The 26,644-nt window shown below is 38.2% G+C and overlaps 1 protein-coding gene across 1 annotated transcript in view; it reads left to right on the plus strand.

Annotated features, from left to right (window-relative positions):
- The window catches only part of POLQ (DNA polymerase theta), a 107,191-nt gene that overhangs the window by 44,487 nt on the left and 36,060 nt on the right, over positions 1 to 26,644 (plus strand). The window contains exons 13-20 of the mRNA XM_072613873.1: positions 3,837 to 4,030; positions 5,042 to 5,166; positions 9,210 to 9,453; positions 13,201 to 16,370; positions 18,202 to 18,345; positions 19,181 to 19,377; positions 19,662 to 19,902; positions 25,857 to 26,050. Coding sequence (XP_072469974.1) covers positions 3,837 to 4,030; positions 5,042 to 5,166; positions 9,210 to 9,453; positions 13,201 to 16,370; positions 18,202 to 18,345; positions 19,181 to 19,377; positions 19,662 to 19,902; positions 25,857 to 26,050 — 4,509 coding nt within the window. The remainder of the gene's footprint in view (positions 1 to 3,836; positions 4,031 to 5,041; positions 5,167 to 9,209; positions 9,454 to 13,200; positions 16,371 to 18,201; positions 18,346 to 19,180; positions 19,378 to 19,661; positions 19,903 to 25,856; positions 26,051 to 26,644) is intronic.

Below are 26,644 nucleotides of genomic sequence, written 5' to 3' on the forward strand. Positions count from 1 at the left end.
CCGAGTGAGAAATAAGAGGGACTGAAATAAAATACTAACCATGTGACTAGGGAGGAGGGTATGGAGGCAAGAGATGTGATATAATAAACAAAATTTAGCAGTTAATGGAATAATTTAGAGTAATACGGACAAGTCATAGATAACTACTAGGTTTTGAATCCTCATGACTGGGAAGATAGTGGATCTGTCAATAAAAGAGATTTTTGGAGGAGGCATGGTTAGAGGGGAGAGAAGAAAACGAGTTTTGTTCTAGATCTTTTGAGGTTGAGATACATGTGGGACTTCTAGGTGGAAATGCTTACTGGATAGTTGGTGCCACAGCACTAGAGCTCAGGAAAGAGCCTAAAGCTGGATACCGAGTCCTAGCAGATCTCTGAATGCATTGCAAGGGGTAAGTGAGAGGAAAAAGGGAACCAATGAGTGTACGCATTTTTTTAAAGAGTTTAGGTGTGAGTGGATAGATGTAGGGCAGTAATTTAAGAGTTAAATGTATGGTTAAGTGAAGATTTTTTTTCTAAAGGATGTGGGAGAACTGGGGATGTTTGTTTGTAAGTAGCAGAGAAGGAACCAGAAGAAGAGATTAAAGATAATTTTGGAGGTGAACTCCTGGATGATATGGGACAGAATGGGCTCAAGGACACAAGGGACACAGAGAAGAGTCATTTCTTCATCAGACATTGCAATAAAGGAAAAGGACATTGGGCATGATGTTAAGGGGTATTTAGGTGTAAAGTATGGGAGAAGAGGAAAATCTTGGCAAACGGTTTCGATTTTTTTTTTTTTAGTAAAATACAAGGCAGTAGCCTCAGTTGAGGGGAGGAGGGGAAGCTTGAATAAAAGAGTGTTTTTGGATCTGTAGATATGGGGAATGAGAAAGTGAGCTAATTGGTTTTTTAGTGGATATAAGATTTTTAAAATAAATTGATAATTTGTCACTGGACTAACGTAATATCTCTACATTCTTCACGTTAAACATTAAAAAATATCATAGCACTCATTGTCACATATTATTGTCATCAGATTTATCATCCTCTTTTAAAGACTTCTTGGCATATTTACCTTTGGTTACACATAGAATCCTGCTGAACTCTAATTCAAAAGCTTTGTCCTTGACTTTGTCATTTTTGCACTTTTAAAAATAGCATCACTAGTGTTATGGTTTTTTTTTGTCTGTAGTTTCTGTCTTTTTCTCCTGTCTAGTTTTGCCAGTGATATATTCCCTTATATAGTACACATAGCAAAATGCTACATTTTGCCTGTGTGAAACACCCAATAGCTCAGTTACCTAGAGTTATGTTCCTTCATTTACATGCTAAGACCTAACATGAATGTGCAACCTGAATGTCTGACAGTAGAGTGTGGAAGCATTTGCATATGGGGTTCCTCTGTGAGGTGCTTTGGTGGAATACTGTAGCCATAGTCAGGTATGAGGATGGAGGTTTCATTCGCTTTGTTTGTTAACTGACCTACTACTACCAGTCCTACATGTTGATCAACATTAAAGAAGCATTTGTTAGAAACTTCTTAAAGTTTAGAAACTTTCCTGTGCCAAAGATGACACCATCTTTTCATTTGATTCTGATAATTGTGCTCCTGTGTCTTCTACAGCTTTCATAACTTATGTTCCACTTGAAAAGCCCTTTCATTAGGAGAGAATGTTGAAGCCAACAGGCCATGTCTATTTCTCTGATGTTCCGGGTGCTTACGTTATGAGGAGATCTCTTTAGGGGCTAAAGTCACCTAATTACAATCACATGATCCAGGGGTGTCATGAAGAACATTTTTATGCTTTGATTCTTTCCCTTTTTTTCTTCTTTTTTGACAAAGTATCCTCTGTTTTAGTCTTTCCTTTCTATTTTTCCCCATTGCTTAAAGAAACAGCCTTGAGGCTTGTTGCTCAGTGGAGTCTTTGCTCAGAAGGGTTTCTGAATTTCTCCATGTGAGTTATTGACCTAGATAGAGGTGGCAGTTGAGGGAACTTCACAAAGATTCTGGTGCTGAAGAGAAAAAGCGTCCAATTTTTTAGCTCCCTTTTATGCTTTGTTTTCTCCCATTAGAATGTAAACTCATTAGGGTCAGGTGCTGACTTTTATTTTTGCTTATATTTCTATTTCCAACTCTTATCATAGTAAGATATATGGCACATAGTAAATACTTAATAAGTGTTTGTAGCCTGCCTGTCTTGCCTATATTTACATATATTTGCTAGGAAGCAGTAGCATTTCATTTACATTCACAAATGGAGGCTGATACTTGCAGTTACAAGACTCCTAAACCGAGAATATTTGCTTATGCGCTTTATCAACACAGGTAGTTTTGCAGAGATGAGAAGTTATGGAATGCATTGTAGCAGTCACAGTTTTGTTGACCTGACCATACCCATGCTGTAATTCTTCTGTTGTTACTATTTTTCCTGTTATCTGTTTATGTTCAAGGTATTTGATCTTACTTCTTTCTGGAATCTTTGAGACTTCTCCCTGCCCCTTCCCCTCTTATTTTCCTTATCACTTACTTCTGACTCCCTCGTCTCTGATTGTGGTTTCTTTGGAGGTTACATTTCAAAGTGTCTGAACCTTTTCCCAGACTTTACAATTTGTGGTTCATCAGCCCAGGTCTCTGCCCCAGCAGTCTTTTGGGTGGAGTGCTGCATAGCAGCATAGTGTCATGTCTTGCTGACCTGTCCTAATCCCTCTGTTGCTTACTGGCAATTCAAAGCCTTCTGGCACCAGTACATTAGAGCCTGTTTTTCCTGGTATTGGCATTCAGAGCTAGCAGCAGTTCAGAGCTTTGCAGCATTGGTACTTCCAAATTGCAGCTCCCAGCAGACTTTTGCTTCTGAAGGGGTAGGGAGGAACTTGCTGTAGAGGCCTGAAAAAGCTTCCCTGACTTGGAGCCAGGTTGTCCATGGCACTGGAAGGAGGAAAGAGGAACCATGGTGTAGGGATGGATTTTGACATAAGTCAAGTATATACAAGTATAGCCTCACTTCTGGCAACACAGGAGATGGGAGGGGTGTGGAGTGAGCTAATGGTCAGTGAGTTCCTGACGGCTTTTTTTCTTGTTTTATTTTTGTTTTTTGTTTTCTCATTTTCTTTTGGATTCTTTGTGTCCTACCTCTTGGAAACTGCTAAAGTTGCTTTATCTTTGGCACCTAGTTTCTGTTTGGAGAGGTTTGAGAGGTTGTGGGGATCAGAGAAAAATGTATAGTCCACCCATCTTGTTGCTCATGTGACCTAGCAATAGTACTGTCTTTAACAGAACTAGGAATGGCTGGAAGAGGCCTGGGTTTGGAAGGAATAGGTAATGAGATCTGTTTTGGACATGTTAAGTTTGAGATGTCTCAGGGACAACATTTATTGCATCATTGATTTAAAATTGGAAGGGACCTTCGAGAACATGTATTCTGCTTCCCCAGCCCCCTATAGATAAAGTCACTGGGCCTACATAGTTGAAGGGATTTCCCTACAGCCACACAGGTAAAGCTGTGGTCTGAATCTAAGTTCCCTGACTCCAAATACAGTGATGTTTCTGTTATACTCTGCTCTTTCAGATAATGCACAGTGGTTCTGAGGAAGAGCTTGAGGGGTGCTTGTGAGGAAGGTGTTTGTTTCTGGACTTAGTGGCATGAATTTTGGCTACTTGGAAGCATATTTGCTTACATCTAGGTTTTTGGTTCATGTTCTGAACAGGTGAGATATGAAATGTTTAGAAATGTAGTTTTGCAAAACTTATTTTAACATGAAGTTGATCAATGTGGTTCTGCTCCTTTGTCAATGACATAGTTTTGTTACTTTCTCCATAATTGTCATTTCCACCCCTATCTTCCTCCCAAATAGGTTACTCCTTTGTATGAAGATTGGACAGCCATTGATTGGTATCGTTTTTTCTGTCTATGGGAGAAATTGCCCCTCTCTTTGAAGAGGGTGGCAGAATTAGTAGGAATCGAAGAAGGTTTCTTGGCCCGTTCTGTGAAAGGAAGAATTGTAGCCAAAACTGAGAAACAGCACCGACAAATGGCCATCCATAAAAGGTAGTGGTATTCTTATTATCGTAACTCTCTTACCTAAGGATAAATGGTCAGCGTTTTGGTTTCTCTGTAGCAAATATCACTTTGAATTTCTGCTTTCTGAACTTCCCTGTTGGTAGAAATACATTTCTATTGAATTTGATTTATGCATTTCAGCAAGATCTGGAAGGGATGACTTTTTTTTACAAGAAGGGGGAAATTACTCAAAGGGGTTGATCTTGGAAAGCTGGACATTTTAGCTTCTCTTGAGCTTAAATATGGTTGAGTTTTAGTTTGATATTCCTCAAATATCATGTATTCCATGTTAAAATGAAACTCTAAAAATGAATTCCACATTTAACTGTAACTATGAGCTTAGGCTACGTGCTACTGTGGGTTATTTGTGTCATTCTTTACTTCTTCTTTACAGATGATAAAAATCTTACTTGGCTTTGACACAGAGTTTTTAATCCAAGTGCAAATACAGACTTCTTATAACAGATTCTGAGAACTGTCCTGATACTCTTGTGTGGCTTTGAGAATTTTAAAATTATATATTTCTTTGTAATATTTCTGTAATTAATAGTTTGAAGTTGGAAATCATTTCTTATATAGATTTGGTTTCAGTGATTAGACAGTTTAAAGCCTTTTGTAAACGTTATCTGATCATGTTGTCTTTCTCTTTCACCATTCCTCTGTTTAGTATTAGTCCTAGATATGAGAGATTAACTTAAATTCATCATTTACAACATTGCTAAGTAGCTTAGATTTTAATATTGAAAGAATCAGATATCTGGGCATCTTTGATCCTCAGGCCTCCCTTCTTATCTATCCTATAAAGTATCTCATCTACACTGCCTCAGTAAAAAGGTGGTTATGAGGGTCAAATGAACTAATAAAGAATTCCATGCCGTTGGGATAAAAGAAAGCACTTTGCAAACATAAATTGATATACAAAGGGAAACTATTCTTATTTGAGCCTTAGTAGTGTGTGAGTGTTTTTTCCACATTTTCACATAGTGTTTCTCTTTACAGGTTTTTCACCAGCCTTGTACTATTGGATTTAATCAGTGAAGTTCCCTTGAAGGATATTATTGAGAAATATGGTTGTAATCGCGGACAGATCCAGTCTTTGCAACAATCGGCTGCAACTTATGCAGGTGAGTTAGAGAAAGGGAAAGGGTTTTGCCAGCCTCAGAGTTTTATGTAAGTAGAATAAATATATAAATAAAAATAAAATCTGTATAAATAATTTTATATAAATATTTCTACATAAATTTCTATACAAATAGTTATTATTTCTAGGTCAGTTTATTGCTACATTTGGGTAGTGTTTTCTTTTTATCTATTAATATAACATGTGGTTTTTATGTCTTTAAAATGATTAATTGTATTGATTGTTTTCCTAATATTGAATTATCCAAGCTTGCATCCCTGACATGAATGCAGCTTGTCATTAGGAATGGTTTCCTAGATGAAGTGCTGTAGTATTTTGACAGGATTTTATTTTAAAATTTTAAATTGCTATTTGTTAATAATGTTGGTCTCTAGTTCTTTGTTTTATTATTCCCTGATTTAGGTCGTAGGGCTGATTTTTTTGGTAGAATTTCTTTGTTGTTTACTTTGAAAACATAGCCTAAACTTGTTTTTCTAAAAGAGTTTCTTCTTTCTTTTAGGGAATTGGTTCCCCTACACCTAGAACTTCTTTGCACTGACTGATTCTTCTATTTAGAGAAGGCTTAGCTGTTGGAGGAGGGTAGCTTTAGTTCCCTTCAACAAATGTTTACTTAGTGGCTGCTCTACGCAGGCCCTTCTTTTGGGTCTAACATAAAGTTTACTGAATTTATAATCTAGTGGAGACCAATATACTTTCACAGAGAGTACACAGTGATGTGTGGTAAGTGTATTGGAGAGATTCTAACACAGAACTGTTTGACGTGTGAGGAGGAACAGGGTATTTATTACCTACAGAATCCTGGGTCCTGGAAACACGATTGGGAATTTCATTCTGTTTTGTTCCCCATGGACTCTAATTTTTAGTCTATCTGTACTGCTCTGGGAAGAGAAAGAATATCATATTGTGCATTGAAGGGTTTGTGTTTAATATGTATTGCCTTTTATTAAAATGAAAGACTGGAAGAAAAGATGGAATTGTAGATAACTCGAGTGGGTAGTAGAGCTAAATATTTGATGAAAGAAAGAAGAGATTCATGGAGAAGGAAATATTAAAGGTGCTAAAAGAACAGAATGATTATAGTAGGATCAAGGTTTCTAGAAGGGATAGAAAGGCCACTTATTATGGGTACTGAGTACCAACTTGAAAGTGGCATTGAATATGCAACCCAGATAGTTTGATTCCATGTGAGATAGGAAATATCCTCTTTTAAAAAAATCATTGCCATAAGAAATAATTCATCTACACAACTTTTTTCCACCCTAATATGATTCTGTGTTTCAAGGAAACACAAAAATGAAGTCCCTGAAATTATTTCAGTTTTAGAATAATGCCAGATTTTCTTCTTCAAGAATGTACCACAAGTTTCAGAAGTTGCTGAACTACATTTTAGAATTGGTCTGTCAATGTGAAACTATTGAGTGCTCATTTTGTGCCAGGCACTGTGCTGAATGATACAGTCTCTGTCCTCAGGGAGCTCACAGTCTAATGAGGGAGACAAGATTCAAACAACTATGTCCATATAACTTATATACAAAATAAATTGGAGATTGTGTTCGTCCTTCATTGCCGAAGAAGACCATGGCATCAGAGAAACGATGACATGACTTGCACTTGACTTTGCTTTGAGGGAGGGAGGGCTGTGCAGGTCACCAGCCTCACTTCTCCTCCAGAGCCATCTGAATCCAGTGACCAGATATTCATCAGGATGACTGGAGATGACCCAGGATGAGGCAATTGGGGTTAAGTGACTTGCCCAAGGTCACACAGCTAGTGAGTGTCAAGTGTGTGAGGTGACATTTGAACTCAGGTCCTCCTGACTCCTGCCCTGGTGCTCTATCCACTGCACCACCTAGCTGCCCTAAATTAGAGATTATCAACAGAGAGAAGGCCCTAGCATTAAAGGGTGGAGGGAGATCGGGACAGACTCCTTGTAGTAGGTGAGATTTCATCTGAGACTTGAAGGAAACCAGGAAGAGAACCCCAGATAGGGAGGTCAGCAAGGAAGCCAGTGAAAATGTCTTCAGTTTTGGACATTTGGGGTTTAAGGTGTCTATAGGACATTGTCAAATAGGGAGTTGGAGATGAGAGTATGGATGTTAAAAGAGAGATTAGGGCTAGATAAATTAATTTGAGAATCATCTGCATAGAGATGGTAATTCAATCCATTGGAGCTGATGTGATTACAAAGTGAAGAAGTATGTATAGAGGGAGAAGAGAAGAGGATCCAGGACAGAGCCCTGGGGGACACATCCCAAGGTTGGGAGGAGTGACTGAAGATCTAACTGTTTTTATATTGTAAGCATATTCAAGGCGGAGACTTTTTCTCTTTTCCATTTTTCTAAACCTAGCATCTAAGATACTTTCTTACATATAATATGTCCTTAGTAAATATATGTTGAGTTTAATATTATTTTTTGTGTCCTTCATTCACTGTTATAGTTGAAAGGTATTTACTGAAATTATTTCTGTTAAGATAATATCCAATACCTAAACACAATTACTTCTAAATTTTATAGGTAAACTTAATTTGTGAGCGGAGGTGTGATTTTAGTGTATAGTGAGTTGCTTTGGGGCCAGGAAAGCATGGGTTCAAGTTTCTGCCTTTCCCTCAACCCCAGCTGGATTTATGACCCTTGGCAAGTCACTTAATCTCTGAGTGCACTAGGAAACTCTCTAAGCCTATACTTTGCAGAGAGGGTAGCAACTCACCTTCTTCACTGGAGAATTTCTTAGATAAAATAGACTACAGGTCCAGTTCCTGTCCCTCTGCTTAATTTGTTATTTTAACTTTTATTTTACTTTTTAAAAACTAACAACTATTAATTTTCACTTATCTCTTCTCCCTCCCCCCAAGAAAAAAAATAGAACACTGTTTTTTTACAAGACAATCAGAGTTAAGTCTCTTGCCCAATGTCACACACTTCATGTCAAGAGTCTGAGGTCAGATTTGAACTCAGGTCCTCCTGATTTCAGGGCTGGTGCTCTATCCACTGTGCCACCTAGCTGCCCCAGAATGCTTTTAACAAACATGCATAGGTCAAGCAAAACAAATTCCCACATTGACCATGTCCAAAAATGTATGTTTCATTCTGCATCTTGAGTCCATCACTTCTGTCTTAGCAGATAGATGTCATATTTCATCTTTACTTCCCAGAAGTTTTGGTTTATCGTTACATCAGTCAGTTCTGAAGTCTTCTAAAGTTATTTGTTTTTACATTGTTGTTATTGTACACATTATTCTCCTGGTTTTGTTTACTTTACTCTGCTTCAGTTTATGTAAACCTTCCCAGGTGTCTGTGACAGTGCTTTACATCATTTCTTAGGGTGCATTAAAATTCCATTATATTTAAATAGCATAATTTGTTTGGCCATTCTCTCTATGTTAACCACTTCTTAGTTTTCATTTTTTTGACATTACAAAAAGTTGCTATAAATAATTTTGTACATGTGGGTCTTATTCCTTTTAATCTTTTGAGGTGACATTATTAGGTCAAGACTATAGTGATTTTCTGGGTAGAGTTCCAAATTACTTTCAGAATGGTGGTACCAGTTCACAGCTCCATCAATAAATAGTACATCACTGTGTCTATATTTTCTCAGCCCCTCCAGCTTCTATCATTTTTAGCTTTTACTCCAGTTCTTTGCTCTGGTATTTTGCCCCCATGTTCCTGTGCTAGAAGACTGTACATTCCTGGTTAGATCCTCTCAATAGAACTTTAGCGATCTCCTGCCAAACTGAGCTGGGCAAGTGACCCATTGTTGTTTCTTCCATGGATTTTCTGTTCACTCTTCAGTCTGGTGCCCTTCCTTGACCTGTGTTGAAATAACCATAGGGGAGAGCTGGACTACACTGCTTCCTTATACTCTATCATCTTTGCTGGTTTCCCTAAGTAAAATCTGTATTGTTGGTTATCTAGATATTTAATAACTTAATGTTCTGGCAGGTTGTGGACATTATCTACACAAGTGTAAAATTAAGTCTGCAAAAGATTTTAATTTACATTTATGTTGTTATGAATATTCCAGGGATGATAACCGTATTTTCTAATCGTCTTGGCTGGCACAACATGGAACAACTACTTTCTCAATTTCAGAAACGTCTTACATTCGGTGTCCAGAGGGAGCTGTGTGACTTAGTTCGGGTGTCTTTACTGAACGCACAGAGGGCCAGAGCTCTTTATACTGCTGGCTTTTTAACAGTGACTGATCTTGCCCGAGGAAGCATTGCCGAGGTGGAAGCTGTTCTGAAAAATTCTTTACCTTTCAGAAGGTGAGAAGAATCTTCAACTCCGACTATTCCCTAAGCAGTGATATACAATGAAAAGAGCTCTCAGTTAATTTTTAAACAATGAACGGAGATACGTATATAAGCATTATAGTGCACTAAGGGAATCTCATAGCATATTGATGCCATGAAAAATATGTCAAGCTGCCCATGTTGACAATTTCTGGCATTCAGAAATGCAAGCTTGCATATAATTTTAATATTACATTAATTACAGAGAGGCTCATAAACTAGATTATAGGCTTTTCCTTATATAACAACAATGTATTGATCTTGGGCAGAAGAGAGAGAAAGTTAAGGCAGCTTTTCTTTCTCAGTTTGAGAACTGCTGACAGTACACTTGAAATATACTTCCCACCCCCCACCCCCGCCCAGGTTTGCATCCTTATAAACATACGTAGTTCAGATTGATCATTGGGCATTTGTTTGAGGGAGGACAGGTACCCTCAGAAACAGAATACTGGCCTGGAAGGGGCCCCAGTGCTGTGTGGTCTATTCTGATGTGATCGTGCAGGTTTGAGAGAGATTGGCAAAGAAATATTGTTTTGGAGGGTGGTGGTGGGAAGTTGAACCTGTGATTCCATCAGTCTAGGGAAGAACTCTTCACTGTAGAAATTCCTTCAACCCCAAGTCCATAATTCATCTGTAACCTGTCATCTTAGTGGGTTGTCTAGAGTAATGAAAGTACAGTGAAAATGAAGTGACTTGGTTGTGGTTGCAAAGTGAGTGTTTCAGAGGTGGAGGCTGAATTTGTCTTCTTCACTTCAAGACTGTAAATAGGATATACCACACTGCACTAGAACAATCATATCAATAAGCACCTGCTATGTGCTGGGCAGTGCGCTAAGGGCCGAAGTACAATGAAAGACAAAAACAGCCCCTGCTCTCAAGGATCTTAGTAGTGGAGACAACATGCAACAACTATTTACAAACAAGATATATGCAGGCTATATTGAAGATAATCTCAGAGGGAAAGCAGTAAGGTTAAGGAAGACTGGGAAAGTCTTGTAGAAGGTGGGACTTAACAGAGACTTGAAGGAATCCAGGAGGCAAAGGTGGGAATGAAGAGCATTGCAGGTCTGAGGATGCATGCCTTTGTGAGATGGCATGTCATGTGTGAGGAACAATAAGGAGGTCACTATCACTGGATCACTGATTAAGTGTGTATAGGGAGTTGTGAAAGGGGGTAGGAATGCGGGGGAAGGAGGGGTGTACTATAAGAAGACTAGAAAGAAAGGAAGGGGCCAGTTTATGAAGGGCTTTGGATGCCAAACAGGATTTGATATTTTATCCTGGAGGCAATAGGGAAGCAACTAGAGTTGTCTGAATTGGGGTGGGAGAACTGGTGTGACAAGGTCAGACTTGTACTTTTGGAAGATGAGTTTGACAGTTGAATGGAAAATGGACCTGAATGGGGAAAGATGTGAGCCAGGGACAACAACCAGTAAGCTATTACAACAATTCTGTGGCAATGGGGGACTTCATTGGAGGATGCCAGTGTCAGAGAAGGGGGGACAGGCAGAGATGTTATGGAGGTAGAATTGACAGGTCTTGGTAACTGATTGGATATAGGGAGTGAGAGCTGAAGACTCCTCAGTAAGGAGTTGAGGATAATACCTAATTTTGACCCTGGATAACTAGGAGGATGGTGGTACTTACCAAAGTAATAGGAAAACTTATAAGAGAGGAGGGTTTGTTCAATTTTGGACTTATGACGTTTAATATACCTATGGAATGTCCAGTTCGAGATGTCCAATAGACAGCTAGAGATGTGAGACTGGAAAACAGGAGAGAGGTTAGGACTGAGAATATAGATCTGAGAATTATCTGCATGGGGATGATAATTGAATCCATGGGACTTGAGATCATCAAGTGAAATAGTATAGAGGGAGTAGAAGAGAGGGTCTAGGACAGAACCTTGATGGATACCCATGGTTAGCAAATGAGATCTACATAAAAATCCAGGGAATGAGACTGAGAAGGAGTGGTCAGATAGATAGGAGAAGAACCAGGGGAGAGCTGTGTAATGAAAACCTAGGGAGAGAAGAATATCAAGAAGAGGGTGAACCACAGTGTCAGAGGCTGCAGAGAAGTCAAGAAAGTTGAGGATTTCAATGAAGCCATATAGATTTGGCAGTTAAGAGATCTTTAGTAATTTTCGAGAGAGCAATTTCAGTTAACTACATAGAGTTAAAGAGAGAGTGAGAGGAAGGTGAAGGCATCAATTGCAGACAGCCTTCCCAAGGAATTTAGTCATAAAAGGGAGGAGAGATACAGTACAGTAGCTAGCAGGGATAGTGGATCAAGTGAGGGTTTCTTGAGGATAGGAAGGCATGGGTATGCTTATTGGCAGTAGGGAAAGAACCAGAAAGCAGGAGGACGTATTGAAGATACCTGCCTGTTTTCTGAGTCCTCAGTCTCTTGGTTTGGTTCTTGATAATATGTCATACCTGCTAATCACTGGTGTTCCCCTGGGGTCTATCTGGGTCACTAGTTTAGATGCTTGGTAGATTGTCATTGTCTTCTCTTCAAAATCAACTTTGCTTTCTTTGCAAATAAGGAATTGAAAAGAACACAAACATCAAATGCATGAGTATTATATCTATATACTAGCTATACCTAGATTCTTGAATGAAAGAATGAATGAAGCATTTATTAAGCACTACTGTGTGCAACACACTATGCTGGCAATGCAAAGAGGAAAGTAAAATGGTCCCTGCCCTCCAGGAGCTCCCATTCTAATGGAAAAGACAGTGCATATGGAAGGTTTAAGTTGCAAGTCATGGTCCGTAGGGAACAGTAACAAAGCAGATGGCTCTGCCTCTTCTTTAATATCATTTCTACTCCTAAAATCCTAACAGGTGCTTGATACTGAACCATCTATCTGTAAGTGTCAAGGACTTTAGTGTCAGAACTTTCTTTCCTGGCTCTTTAGTAGCTGTGGCTTGTAGCATCTGCTGCAGCAGTTGTCAGACTGCATTTTCCCAGGATGATGGCTATGAGAGCTGGGCTGGAAGCAGGACTGGTGGTCTAGGGGGGATGCTGCCATTCCCAAGGATCTTGTGTCTATTTGCCTATCAGATCTGTTGTTTCCAGAGACTGCCTATTTTCCTTGCTTTTTGATCTGTTCCTGAAACTCTTGTGCTTAGGTGATAATAAGGAAGACCTGGATTTATTATTTCTCATCCATTATTATCCACAGTAATGCTGTTATTATCCATACTACTATGCATTAGTATGAAAAATAAATGCTTTGTTGATAAAGAGAATTCCCTTGACTCCCAGGATCCATGATTGATGTAGAAACTCTTTGTAGCAGTGCAGTTAAAAACTGTGCTGTGTTTTAGTGGGTAGATAGTGTTCATTAGTAATAGTAGTGGGTAGATAGTGTTCATTAGTAATAGTAGTGGGTAGATAGTGTTCATTAGTAATAGTAGTGGGTAGATAGTGTTCATTAGTAATAGTAGTGGGTAAATAGTGTTCATTAATAATAGCCAAAAAATAATAATCATCTGGTGTCTTCATCTTCTGATGAGAAAACTTCCTATTGTTTATAAATGCTAAATGTATTTGGAATATTTTTTAAAGTTGTATATTTCAGAATATACTGTATTTTTTTCTGATTCCATTTAAAGCTTAAAAAGGTGTGTTAAACATTGTATATGTTATCTTGAATAAGTACATTATTGACTCTTCAGGAAAGTTTCTTTTTCCTTCTTCATGTCCTTCTAGTGTCCGCAAGGCAGTAGATGAAGAAGAGGAAGCAGCTGAGGAACGTCGGAATATTCAAACTATCTGGATTGCTGGGAGAAAGGGTTTAACTGAAAGAGAAGCAGCGGTACTTATTGTGAAGGAAGCCAAAATGATTTTGCAGCAGGAGTTAGCTGAAATGGGAGTGCAGTGGAATCCAGACTCTTTTTTAAACTCTGAAACCTATTCACCAAACACCAGTGAATCAGAAGCAGAGGACCTAAAATCTAGGCAGTATGCCAAATGCTTATTTAAAAGACCCAAAATATCAAAGAGAGACAGCAGAATTCCTTCTGGTGAGTCTCTTACTAAGAAAACACCCAACATTGTGCACAACTCTCATAGGGACCAAATACCTGCTGATACTTCAAATGACATTCTACAAGATGGAAATCAAGAACATCAGCTACATGTTGAAATGAAAAGTGATGAGTTTGTTTCTAGGGCAAGAAAATTCCCAGTTTTGGATACAAGTAAAGATAGGATTGTCACTACTGCAAATAAAAGAAAAGTAAGCGTTGAGAAAATTCCTAAAACATTCTCTGATGAAAAAAGGAAAAGATCAGCTTTAAATTTCAGTTCTGAAAAACTGTTCGAAACACCTCAATTTTGGAATCAAAGCAAGCATGTGAACCAGTCTAAAGTTAGATGCAATGACAAAGACTCTAGGACACACAGAATTGGTTCACCAAATATTAACACATTCAGCTTTGGTACTGTTAAAGATTTACTCACTTCAGATGAAAAGAGTACAGAACTTCAAAATCCTGGATCTTCTGCTCAAAATTACTCTTTGGGCACCAATGTCAAATATTTCAAACACAAAACACCACACCTTCCACAAACAGAGAAAAGTTGTTTAAGGAACAGAATAACCAAAGACCCTATTTCAGAACCTTTTATCATAGAATCTCAAACAGAATATAATTCTGGCCAAGCCCCTAGGGTTGCTGGGAATAATGTAATGGGGGAAGCCAAGCCAGACATGGAAATAATGATCAACGTTTTGGTGGACAATAACAATCACATGAAAAATCAGAGAGTTTATGGGAAGCATACCAATGCCAATCCAATTATAAATTGCCCTGAAAAGAGACCAGTTGTATGTACAAAAGTCTGTGTCAAAGAGAAAGTATTGTTAGGTAGAGAACTACACAGGGAAACCGGCTCCAGTTATACAAACACAGATAAAAATGTTGCTAGCAAATGGGAACGTGGAGAATCTAAGGCTGATGAAAAGAACCCCAGTCATTTTCAGCCATCAGAAAACAACATAAGCCGACCCAAAGTGCTCGATGGATTATTGTTACAAGTTAGAGCTGTGGATAAAGGAGACCTGGATGAAAATGATCCAAAGGCCTCTGGGGTGAAAAAGAAAGCAGGTGCTTATGTTGAAAGTGAAACTAAAAATAATCAGTCTTCTGACTTAGGCTTAGGCCTCAGGGACTTTGATGATAGTTTCCACCTGGATACTCAGACAGAGAAAATAATACAACAGATGGCAGCTGAAACTGCAAAACAAGAAGGAGCAAAGGAAAAACACCTAGCAACCATGTTGACCCAGGAGAGCTCCAGAAGACAAAGCTCTGTTAGCTCTTCACGAAATGAAAGTATTGTTTATGTCAACGAAGCATCAACTGTAGGGATGAGAAAAACGGATCATTCAAGTCTTGAGATTGTAGATGCTGAGAAGAAAACTACTGAGTCACACGATGTTAAGGACCTGGCTCTAGAAAGTCCTGTTCTACAATCTCCAATGAAGCTGAGAGAAAATTATTTTTCTTTTAAAGGGAATGAAAATTCCGTCACTGACTCCCAACTAAATAGTTTTCTTCAAGGTTATCAAACACAAGATTCAGTGGAATCAGCCATCTCCCCAGGTTTTCAAAAGAAAGTCTCGGCTGGCAGAGAGGCAGATTGCCAGCCCATTTTTGAAACAAGTTTGAATATGAGTGATAGTTTACTCTTCGATAGTTTTAATGAAGATTTAGAAAAAGATGAAGTAAAGGAACAACAACCAGACCCACAAAAGAGCGTGCCTCCTTCTGAAATTACTTCCAAACATTCCAGTGACATTTTGTGTCAGCAACCACATGGATCGATGGATAAAGCAGTTTTGAATGTACTACCAGTTGATGTGAATCAGGATATGCAGCAGCAGTTTGCCTGTTTCAGTGACGAATCAGTTGTCTTCTCAGAAATAGATTCTCTTCAGATGGCTGAAGCTTTGGATGGTGCAGATTTATCTCTCATTCAAGAGCAGCATGTCCCTACAGTAACTCTTAATAGATTAGAGCAAAGTAAGTCAGGAGTTATAAATGATAATCACCCTAGATCAACAGTAGATAGGATAGGTCAGAATGTAAATGTTCATATAACTAAATCTACTGGAGAAAATGACAACCCAGTGATATGGTCTGGAGCATCATTTGAGTTAAGCCCAGGACTACAAAATATTTTAGATGGGTTGGAAAGTAATAAACCAAGTTTAACAAATACAGAGCCATCTACTTTGAAGGAAAAGCACATAGACTTAAATGAACAAGAAGTAACCTCTGCTTGGCTAGCACAGGGAATGCTACCTTCTCCTAAAGTCAAATTAAAAAACAACTTTGAAGTGTTGGAAAACAATGCAAGGATTCCAGCTTTTCATGGTAAAACTTCATCCCCTTTGCTTTGTAAGGAAAGCAACATTATTTCTGATCTAGAGAGTCATGCATTTTTTCCTCCTTCACCCACTTCCATACTACCCACCAAGCAGGGCCTGTCACGAGTCCATGGAACATCTGAAAAGCTTGGGAAAGCCAAAATGGCTTTACATAGAGATGAAAGTTACCTACTTAGTTCAATAGCTGATGCTGAAGACCAAAATCTTAAACCACAAAATGGAAATAATCGTATGAAAAACCACAGCCCCTCTAAAGACACAGACCTTTCACTGAAGTTTTCACAGGATATGTCACAATTAACTCTAGTTCCATGTAGTAGTGAAGTTTTGACTATCATTGATGTAGCAAGTGACCAAACTCTTTTTCGGACTTTTATCAAAGAATGGCAGTGCAAAGAGAGATTTTCCATTTCACTAGCGTGTGAAAAGGCCACTCAGCCTACAGGTCTCAAATCAACAAGTATAGGTGGTAGATTCAAGCAAGGTAAGTTTTTGTTCCTTTCTCCTTAAAAATTTTCTTTTTTGTGTATTGGGCGTTGATTGTAGTAGAATATTGCCATTTCATTACCAGTTATTGAGTAGGTTCGTTAGCCTTATGTTTATGGGCTTATTTAGAGGATGTTAGCATTACTACTATTAGTAATTTGTAGCTATTATTTTTTTGCTACATATTATTAAATACTCAAGTGTTCTGAATATAAATTGTTTAAAAAAATTGTAAAATTGTTTTGAATTGGACATTATACATTAATTAACAGATGACATTCCTGGCATAATATGGTTAAAATATGCACAAGTTATTCCTTATTTTGATCAGAAAGAGGTTAATAATAATGGTAGAAATACTCCTTTTATATTAATCATATTATTTGTATGATTAATTAGATCTATAATTTTAAATATATGAAAGTTTTTGAAGCCCAAGTTCAGAAATTTAAATCACATCTAACCATATTATATTAAAATATTGCTGAATTTGCCATTAGAAAATGAACAGATATTAGTGTCCATTTTTATGGATGAGGAAACTGAGGCTCAGACTGCAATTGGCCACATAGACCATATCACAATCAAGATAATCCAGGGATCTGTCTTAACTCTAACGAAGTAGCAAGATACAAATTAAGTCAAAATAAATCATCAGGATCTTTATAGAATGTTAATAAATGCTAATAGGAAAGCTGAGAAAGAGAAATTCTATTCAGCATCACTACAGAATGAACAAAATATTTAATAGTTATCCTATCAAGACCATTATAGTCTAGATAAGCAAGACTCAGAAGCAAAAGAACACGGTTGCTTAGTGTTCATATATTAACACAAATTACTTGAGAAATAGGGGGACTTCTGGAAAACTAAAAAGTAGTTTGGCAGAAAACAAGGTTATACTGGCTTCTTACAAGACGTATGAAATGGATGTATGCAGCCTGAAATATAAAAGGTTACCCAGACAAAAAAATAAAGAATGGAGGGATGTACCTTTTACAGTTATGATTAGGGAGAAGTCTTCATTACCAAATAGAATAGAATGGATCAAAGAAGACAAAATATACAATGTTAAGACTTGCATGAACAAAATCAGTGCAACTAGAATAAGAGAAACTGTCAAATGGAAAAATATCTTTTTACCAGGTATCTCTGATAAGAGTATAGTGTAGTTGTAGATAGAATCAGAATTATAATGCAGATGTAGATAGAGTAAGAATTATATAAAACAGAAGCATGCTCTAACAACTAAGTGGCCAGAGCATAGAAATAAATAATTTTCAAAGGAAGAAATATAAGGCACCAACAACCATGTGCAAAAATGTTTGAAATTGCTTAAATTTAAAGGAATGCAGACCAAAAAGACTCTGAGTTTTTATTTCACACCTGTCAAGTTGTCAAAGATGACAAAAGAAAAAAAAAATCCAGTATTGGAGGGATTTAGGAAGATTTATAGACTAATGGACTATTGGAAGAACTTTCCAAGAGTTTTGGAAATTCTGTGAGAAAAATCACTAAGTTGTTCATAACCTTTTACCCATCAGTCTCGCTACTAGCTTTATATCTCAAGGATTGCAAAGAGCAAAAGAAAAGTCTCACATATAATGTTAGTAGTAGCACATTTTTGTGGTAGCAGAAAGCTGCAAATAAACCAGATGCCCACTGAGGAATGACTAAATACATTCTGGGTATATAAATGCAATATTTTATATGAATGCAATATATGTGTATATATCTATATCTACAGTAAGAAATGATAAGTATGAGGACATACAAAGACTTGTATGAACTGGTATCTTATAGTTTTTCTTCACTTTATCTTCATTTAGTAAGATCACCTGAGCTAATCTCAGTTCCAGATGATGGGTTTCATATTAAAGGACATGAAGACATCTTGCTGGTTGGACTGGCTGTGTGCTGGGGTGAAAGGGATGCCTACTATTTGTCACTGCAACGAGAAGACAACCATTCTGGTAAGTTAGCCTTACTTAGTTATACTGAGAGGATTGTGTAGTTTTATGGGGGCTCTTTCAGTATATTCATATTGTTTTTGGATGGTTTCTGTGATACTTAGCTAGTGATGAGAGCAACAAAATATCTTTTGATGGATAGTCAGCATATGTGTTTGCTTATGTTTAAGACTGGCTACTTCCTTTTCCTCAGTAAAGAGAGTCAGGCTCCTCTAGACGCATCTGTTGCCATGCTGTCAGATGTGGTCGCTTTGACAGTAAATTTTACGCAACTGTTTTGTTTTTTTTTTTTTTAGCATAAGAGATAGTTCAATGGGAGCATAAAGGATATTTTTAATGTTTTTTAAATATCCTTTATTTAAAAAATAAATTTTTAAAAAAGGCATCATTTTTAAAAATGAACAAAAAAAATCAGATGCTGCAAAAAAAATACGTGCTGATGAGATGTTTGATTTTGTATTTCATCTATGTACAAGTTGCATTTCTTCAGTTGAATATAAATTCCTGGAGGGAGGGAGTGGTTTCATTTTTTGTCCTTTTATCCCTATCGCCTAGTGCAGCCATCTTCTGTGCAGTAGGTACTTAAAAAATAGTTTCTTAAATTGAACTCTAGAACCTGTGTTCTGGGATGATGGAACCCAAGACCACCTTCTGAGTTTACTTCTTAGATTTCTATTTCATGATAATCTCAATTTAATGTGATATCTTCCTTCCTCATCCTTCAAGCTGAATGAAACAGAAGCCTTTCATGCATTCAGTAGGTGTTTAAAAAATATTTGCTGACTTGGATTGCCTCAACTAATGGATTATATTCCTCCCTTTAAAAACTCCCTTTTAGAAATCAGTGCCAGTTTAGCGCCACCTTCTTTGGATCCAAACCTGACCGTGAATGAGAGACTATGGCAACTTCAGGATTGTTTGCAACAAGTCTCTGTGAAAGAACGTTCAGTCATCATCTATAACTTCATCCAGAACTATAAGATACTTCTTCTGTCTTGTGGCATTTCCCTGGCAGGAAGTTTTGAAGATCCAAAGGTTTCAAGTTTTTCTTAATTTATTTTTCTTTACTTAAAAAATTGATACTGGTTAGAGTTTTAAAATTTTAATTAATTAGTTTTAATATTGAGATGATCCTGCTCTTATTGGCACTGGAAATTAATTTCTGATTTTGTCTTCTACTTTTTGACTAGCTGCAAGGAATAAGGGATTTCAAGAATAGGATGTTTCTTTTTGGTCATATTTACAAATTTTTAAGTCTACATTAATGCTGCTAAATTATTTTAGAATGAGTAAAATACTCAGGTATATTTTATTTTCAGGTGGCCTGCTGGTTACTAGATCCTGACTCTAAAGAACCAACACTTCACAATATAGTTACAAGCTTTCTTTCTCATGAGCTACCACTCTTGGAAGGGATAGAAACAGGCCAAGGCATTCAAAACCTGGGACTGAATATCAGTGATAACCACTCTGGGCGATACAAGGCAGCCGTAGAATCTATTCTCCTCTTCAACTCTATGACCCAACTAAATTTGCTATTAGAAAAAGAAAAACTACAAGGTAAGAGACTCAGGGAAACAAAGTTCTCAGTGTTTTGATAATGCCAAAGGTGAGGGTGAAATAAACATGGTTATCCTGTGTTGCAGAAGAGGAAGTCATGGAATCATGGATTTAGAGCAAGAAGGGACTTCCGAGATCATTTTAGTCTGACTTCCTCATTTTAAAGTTGAAAAATACTGAGAGATGAAGTAGTTTGTTAAAGGTCACAGTGATAACAATGTGGCAGAGCTAGAATGTGAACCTGGGTGCTGTGACTTCAAATCTGGGGTTCTTTCTACTGTACCATGCTACCTCAAAATACGCATTCTGTACTAGGTATACCTTTTCTATAAGTAGAATCATATGAAATGCACGGTTATTTATGTATTTTTATAAAGAAATTATGAAAGAATGCTGCCATTTTATGAGACACTGTATCTAAATATACGTGCCTTAATAATCGCTGCTAAAAGAGGCCGGATTTGCTCTTGAAGGTTATTAGTTATTATAAATTACAGGGTATATCTTAAATGAATTTTTTTTTGAGTGGAGGTAGGTTCAGACCTCTGATTTTTTTTCTGTGGGGTAATTCCCTATGAGGAAAACCTCTCCAAAAGTCAGATACAGCAGTTCTCTGCCTCATGGAAGCAGAATCAGTCTTCTTCTGTTTGACTCCAGAGGGACAGAACTGGAAGCAAGGGGTAAAAACTGCAAAGAGGCAAGTTCAAGATGATGTAAAGAAAGACTTCCTAATTGCTAGAGTTTTCTAAAAGTGACATTGGCCCTTTGGGAATTTCATGACTTGTCCTCTTCCTATAATAAACCACCATCTCCTCTCCCCTCTTATGGAAGATCTTTAAGTAAAGGTTGCATGGTACTTGTTGAATATATTGTGACAAAGATTATTTTTTTCACGTATCTTTGGACTAGAATGGACACTGAGGTTCCCTGTTATTGAAAAATTCTTTGATTTTTATTCTTATACTGCCATACTATCCCTGGATTCAATCAATATTCATTACTGTTGAAACTTTTTCATATTTCAAACCTTTCTATAACTGCATCAGGAAGGTTACATTATTTCATGGTACTTCCTTGCTAAAACATGTATTTGCCTCACCACTCAAGTGAACTTAATAGTGGGTGATCACTCCTGTTAAAAGCTGTCTTACATGATCAAAGATTTTTATATTCAGAGCTAGAGTTCATATGCTTCACAGCCTAGCTCCAAATAGGGGAGAATTATAGAATTTTAACGTTAAAAGGGGCCTGAGGTGTCATGTAATCCAGTCTCATACAGTATGAGTGGGAAGTCATCGTTCCCCTTCTAGCTGAATCTCTTAAATCACTGAGTGCTCATCATTGTGTTGGACAGCTATGATTCTTTCTGCATCTGTGTAACTTCCATTCATTGGTCCTATTTCTGTACTTTGGAACAACACAGAACAAGCCTACTTTATTTTTTCCTAACTAAACATCCTCATTTCTTTCAAGTGTTTCTCATATGAAATGGCTTAATTTTCACATCATCATTGTTTATTTCCTATGAATGATCTTAAGTTTGTAGCACCCTAAGAAGTAATAATGTTAGGTATATAAGGAAAACTTACAAAGATAATGACTTCCATAAGTGGAAATCATTCACAATTGGGCACTTGGGCCTAAATATATTCCTTGTCCCCATTTATATAATAAGGCTTATTACAGTTGTTTCTCAGCTTATTCCATTTGAGTTTACAAATAACATACATAAGGCAGAGCCAAGATGGCGGAGTAGAAAGACGCACATACACATAGCTCCGAACCCACAACCCACAGAACAGCTACAGGGGACCAACTCACGGTGAATTCTGCACCCAGAGGCCACGGAATATTGGAGCGAGGGAGATTTCTGTTCCAGAGAGACCTGCAAACCTCTCGCGGGGGGTCCTTCGCACTGTGGACTGGGCGCCGGGACTGGGAGCAGAGGGCAGCCCTGCAGCGGCCGTGGCACCGAGAGGAAAAGATCCGAGCGGGCTTCGGGGACGGGATCTCCAGTGGCCACACGGGTCCTTCCAGCCACAGAGGGACCTGCAAACCTCTCGCAAAAGGTCCGTCGTGCTGCAGATGCGGAGCCCAGCCCAGCCCAGACCTGCTGCGGCCACAGCACCAAGAGAAACAGACCCGAGCAGGCTTCAGGGATGGGATCTCCAGCAGCTGCACAAGTCCCTCCACCCACAGGTGACAGGGGTCGGTGAGAGAATCTCTTTGGCGGGTCGAGAGGGGAGTGGGGTGCCCCCATGATTCGGGCCCCCCCGGGAGGTAGAAGCTGAGAGGCGGCTGCAGACAGGGGCTCTCCAAGCGGGCGGGAGCCTGGATCCATTGTGGAAGGTCTGTGCATAAACCCCCTGAGGGAACTGAGCCTGAGAGGCGGCCCTGCCCCAACCTGACCACCTGAACTTAATTCTCACACTGAGTAGCAGCCCTGCCCCTGCCAAAAGCCCTAAGACGGGAAGCAGCATTTGAATCTCAGTCCCCAAACGCTGGCTGGGAGGACCAGGAGGCGAGGTGGGTGTGAGGAGAATATTCAGAGGTCAAGTCACTGGCTGGGGAGAATGCCCAGAAAAGGGAAAAGAAATAAGACAATAGAAGGTTACTTTCTTGGAGAACAGACATTTCCTCCCTTCCTTTCTGATGAGGAAGAACAATGCTTACCATCAGGCAAAGACACAGAAATCAAGGCTTCTGTTTCCCAGCCCACCCAATGGGCTCAGGCCATGGAAGAGCTCAAAAAGAATTTTGAAAATCAAGTTAGAGAGGTGGAGGAAAAACTGGGAAGAGAAATGAGAGGGATGAAAGAAAAGCATGAAAAGCAGATCAGCTCCCTGCTAAAGGAGACCCAAAAAAATGTTGAAGAAATTAACACCTTGAAAACTAGCCTAACTCAATTGGCAAAAGAGGTTCAAAAAGCCAATGAGGAGAAGAATGCTTTCAAAAGCAGAATTAGCCAAATGGAAAAGGAGATTCAAAAGCTCACTGAAGAAAATAGTTCTTTCAAAACTAGAATGGCACAGATGGACACTAAGGACTTTGTGAGAAAGCAAGATATCACAGAACATAGCGAGAAGATTGGAAAAATGGAAGATAATGTGAAATATCTCATTGGAAAAACAACTGACCTGGAAAATAGATTCAGGAGAGACAATGTAAAAAGTTTGGGACTACCTGAAAACCATGATCAAAAGAAGAGCCTAGACATCATCTTCCATGAAATTATCAAGGAAAACTGCCCTGAGATTCTAGAACCAGAGGGCAAAATAAATATTCAAGGAATCCACAGAACACCGCATGAAAGAGATCCAAAAAGAGAAACTCCTAGGAACATTGTGGCCAAATTCCAGAATTCCCAGGTGAAAGAGAAAATATTGCAAGCAGCTAGAAAGAAACAATTCAAGTATTGTGGAAATACAATCAGGATAACACAAGATCTAGCAGCCTCTACATTAAGGGATTGAAGGGAATGGAATAGGATATTCCAGAAGTCAAAGGAACTAGGACTAAAACCAAGAATCACCTACCCAGCAAAACTGAGTGTAATACTTCAGGAGAAAAAATGGTCTTTCAATGAAATAGAGGATTTTCAAATTTTCTTGTTGAAAAGACCAGAGCTGAAAAGAAAATTTGACTTTCAAACACAAGAATGAAGAGAACCATGAAAAGGTGAACAGCAAAGAGAAGTCATAAGGGACTTACTGAAGTTGAACTGTTTACATTCCTACAGGGAAAGACAATATTTGTAACTCTTGAAACATTTCAGTATCTGGGTACTGGGTGGGAGTACACACACACATGCACACACGCACACATACATAGAGACAGAGTGCACGGAGTGAATTGAAGAGGATGGGATCATATCTTAAAAAAAAAATGAAATTAAGCAGTGAGAGAGAAATATTGGGAGGGGAAAGGGAGAAATTGAATGGGGCAAATTATCTCTCATAAAAGAGGCAAGCAAAAGACTCATTAGTGGAGGGTATAAAGAGGGGAGGTGAGAGAAAAACATGAGGTCTACTCTCATCACATTCCACTAAAGGAAAGAATAAAATGCACACTCATTTTGATAGGAAAACCTATCTCACAATACAGGAGAGTGGGGGACAAGGGCACAAGCAGGGTTGGGGGGATGATAGAGGGGAGGGCATGGGGAGGAGAATGAAATCTGAGGTCGACACTCATGGGGAGGGAAAGGATCATAAGAGAATAGAAGTAATGGGGGACAGGATAGGATGGAGGGAAATATAGTTAGTCCTATACAACACAACTATTTTGGAAATCATTTGCAAAACTACACAGATTTGGCCTATATTGAATTGCTTGCTTTCCAAAGGGAAGGGGTGGAGAGGGAGGGAGCTAAAGAAGTTGGAACTCAAAGTGTTAGGATCAACTGTAATGTTCTTACCACTAGGAAATAAGAAATACAGGTTAAGGGGTAAAGAAAGCTATCTGGCCCTACAGGACAAAAGAGAAGATGGAGACAAGGGCAGAGAGGGAGGATAGAAGAGAGAGCAGATTGGTTACAGGGGCAATTACAATGCTTGGGTTTGGGGGGGGCAGGGGGTAAAAGGGGAGAAAATTTGTAACCCAAAATTTTGTGAAAATAAATGTTAAAAGTTAAATAAAAAAAAATAAAAAAATAAAAAAGAAAAATAAAAAAAAAGAAAAAAGAAAAGAAAAAAAAAGAAATAACATACATAATAATTCACATGAGGGTTGCCCTTGCCTTCCATGAAGTTTTGCAGTGTTCCTTTGTATCCAAGTTGGTTCGTACATATGAACCTTTAAGAGACGAACAGAAGTGTCTTAACTATATAGTCTTTTCCTTCTCTAAATTACATGCTAAATCTGACTCATATTAGTCACCTCATCTAAATTTCCTATTCCATCAGTGCCAAAAGTTAGTTGGTCTTGACCAATCACCTAAAACTCAGTGGATAGAATGCTGGACCTGGACAGAAAGAGAGAGTGAGAGCCTCAGGAAGGCTGGAGTTCAATCTATCCTCAGATTTAATTTGTGTGGCCTTGGGCAAGTCACGTCACTTCTGCCTGCCTCCATGCCCTCTTTAAAGCTGAGTTAATAGCCAAACCTCCTAGGGTTATTTTGAAGGTCAAATGAGATAATAATTGTAAAGCACTTAGCGTAGTACTTGGCATAGTACTTATTACCCAGCTATTTGTTATTTGACACTAATGTCCTGGCTTAGTTTCAGAGAAGTCTGAATTTATCCTACGCTTTTAGCTGGTGACCCAGTGTCTATGGTGTTATCAGATGAAACTGAATTGCCACAATAATCAATCTGTGAAGCAAGTTTTATAGAATGGTTCAATAAATCATCATAATATATATTTTTTTCATCTAAAACTAACTTCCTCAAAGCAAGGGTCTTGATTTTTCCTGGGATTGCGGTAGAGCTTAATTCCAGCCTTCCAAGAATGCTACTTAATCAGAGGGGGTCAGACTTGTTAAATTTGGACACTGAATACCATTAGTTATTTCCTCCACCCTGAACATTGTTGAATAATAATACTTTGATATAAATAATACTTTGATATAAATGTTATTACTGATTTGTGCTAATGTGATAAAGATGTCTATCCTCTTCAGAGAAATATGATTTTTTTTACATTTATAATCCTTATTTTATACCATATTATCATAACTTTTTCATTATCCCTACAGAAGGGATGTCTGGTCCCTAGTCAGGGATGCTGGCTAGGTGCTGAGATGTTTTCTGTCCATTTCTGTTTCCTTTGGGGCATTTGTTTGTAGTAGTGCTCAGGAAATTGAAATTGAATCCTAAGAGCAGCATAATTTAATAAGGTCATGCAAGAAGCCTGACTGCAGATGTGTGTTAAGTATATTCTAGTAAGTCAGGTGATTTAATGGTCCATGACTGACAAGATATTAATGACTTTTGTGTGCTTTTTTTTTTTTCCAGATGTTTTCTGTAAAGTGGAAATGCCCTCCCAGTATTGTTTGGCTTTGCTGGAACTAAATGGAATAGGTTTTAGTACAGTAGAGTGTGAGAGTCAGAAACATGTCATGCAAGCCAAATTAAATGCAATCGAGGCCCAGGCCTATGAACTAGTAGGCCATAGCTTCTCCTTTACTTCTCCAGATGACATTGCTGAGGTTTGTACAGTGGGGACAAGATCAACAAATAGGTACAATCTGTGCCTTTTTATAGTAGTGGTTTTTAAAAAATTTATTTATTTTTAAATAAATTTTTGTGGATGTGTTCTATTTCTTACATTATCCCAAGTATACCTCCTTCTTCCCCTCCTGGAGAGCTATCCCATGTAACAAGGGGCGTTTTTTAAAGAGGAAAAGAAATCAACATAACTGATACATTGAAAAAGCCCCCAAAGGAAATTCTGTTCCATCCTCTTATTTTAACTCTGTGTGTATCTTTCAGTTTCAAATGTGTCTCTTGTAAACAAGATACTAGATTTTACTTTCAAAACCATTCTTCTACTCTCTTCCGTTTTATGGGTGAGTTCATCCCATTTATATTCACAGTTATGATTGCTAATTGTGTATTTCCCTCCATCCTATTCTCTTCTATTTATCCTCCTTTTTTTTTACATTGTCCTTCCTGAAGAATCTATATTGCTTTTGACTAGATGTTCAGTCCTCTTAACATCCCCAGGCACTGCTGCTCTTCTGTAGCCCATAGACAGTGCTGATTCTGCCCCACTTTTAACCATAATTCACCCCAATGTCTGT

This window comes from Notamacropus eugenii, chromosome 5, assembly GCF_028372415.1.
Source record: "Notamacropus eugenii isolate mMacEug1 chromosome 5, mMacEug1.pri_v2, whole genome shotgun sequence".
NCBI lineage: Eukaryota > Metazoa > Chordata > Mammalia > Diprotodontia > Macropodidae > Notamacropus > Notamacropus eugenii.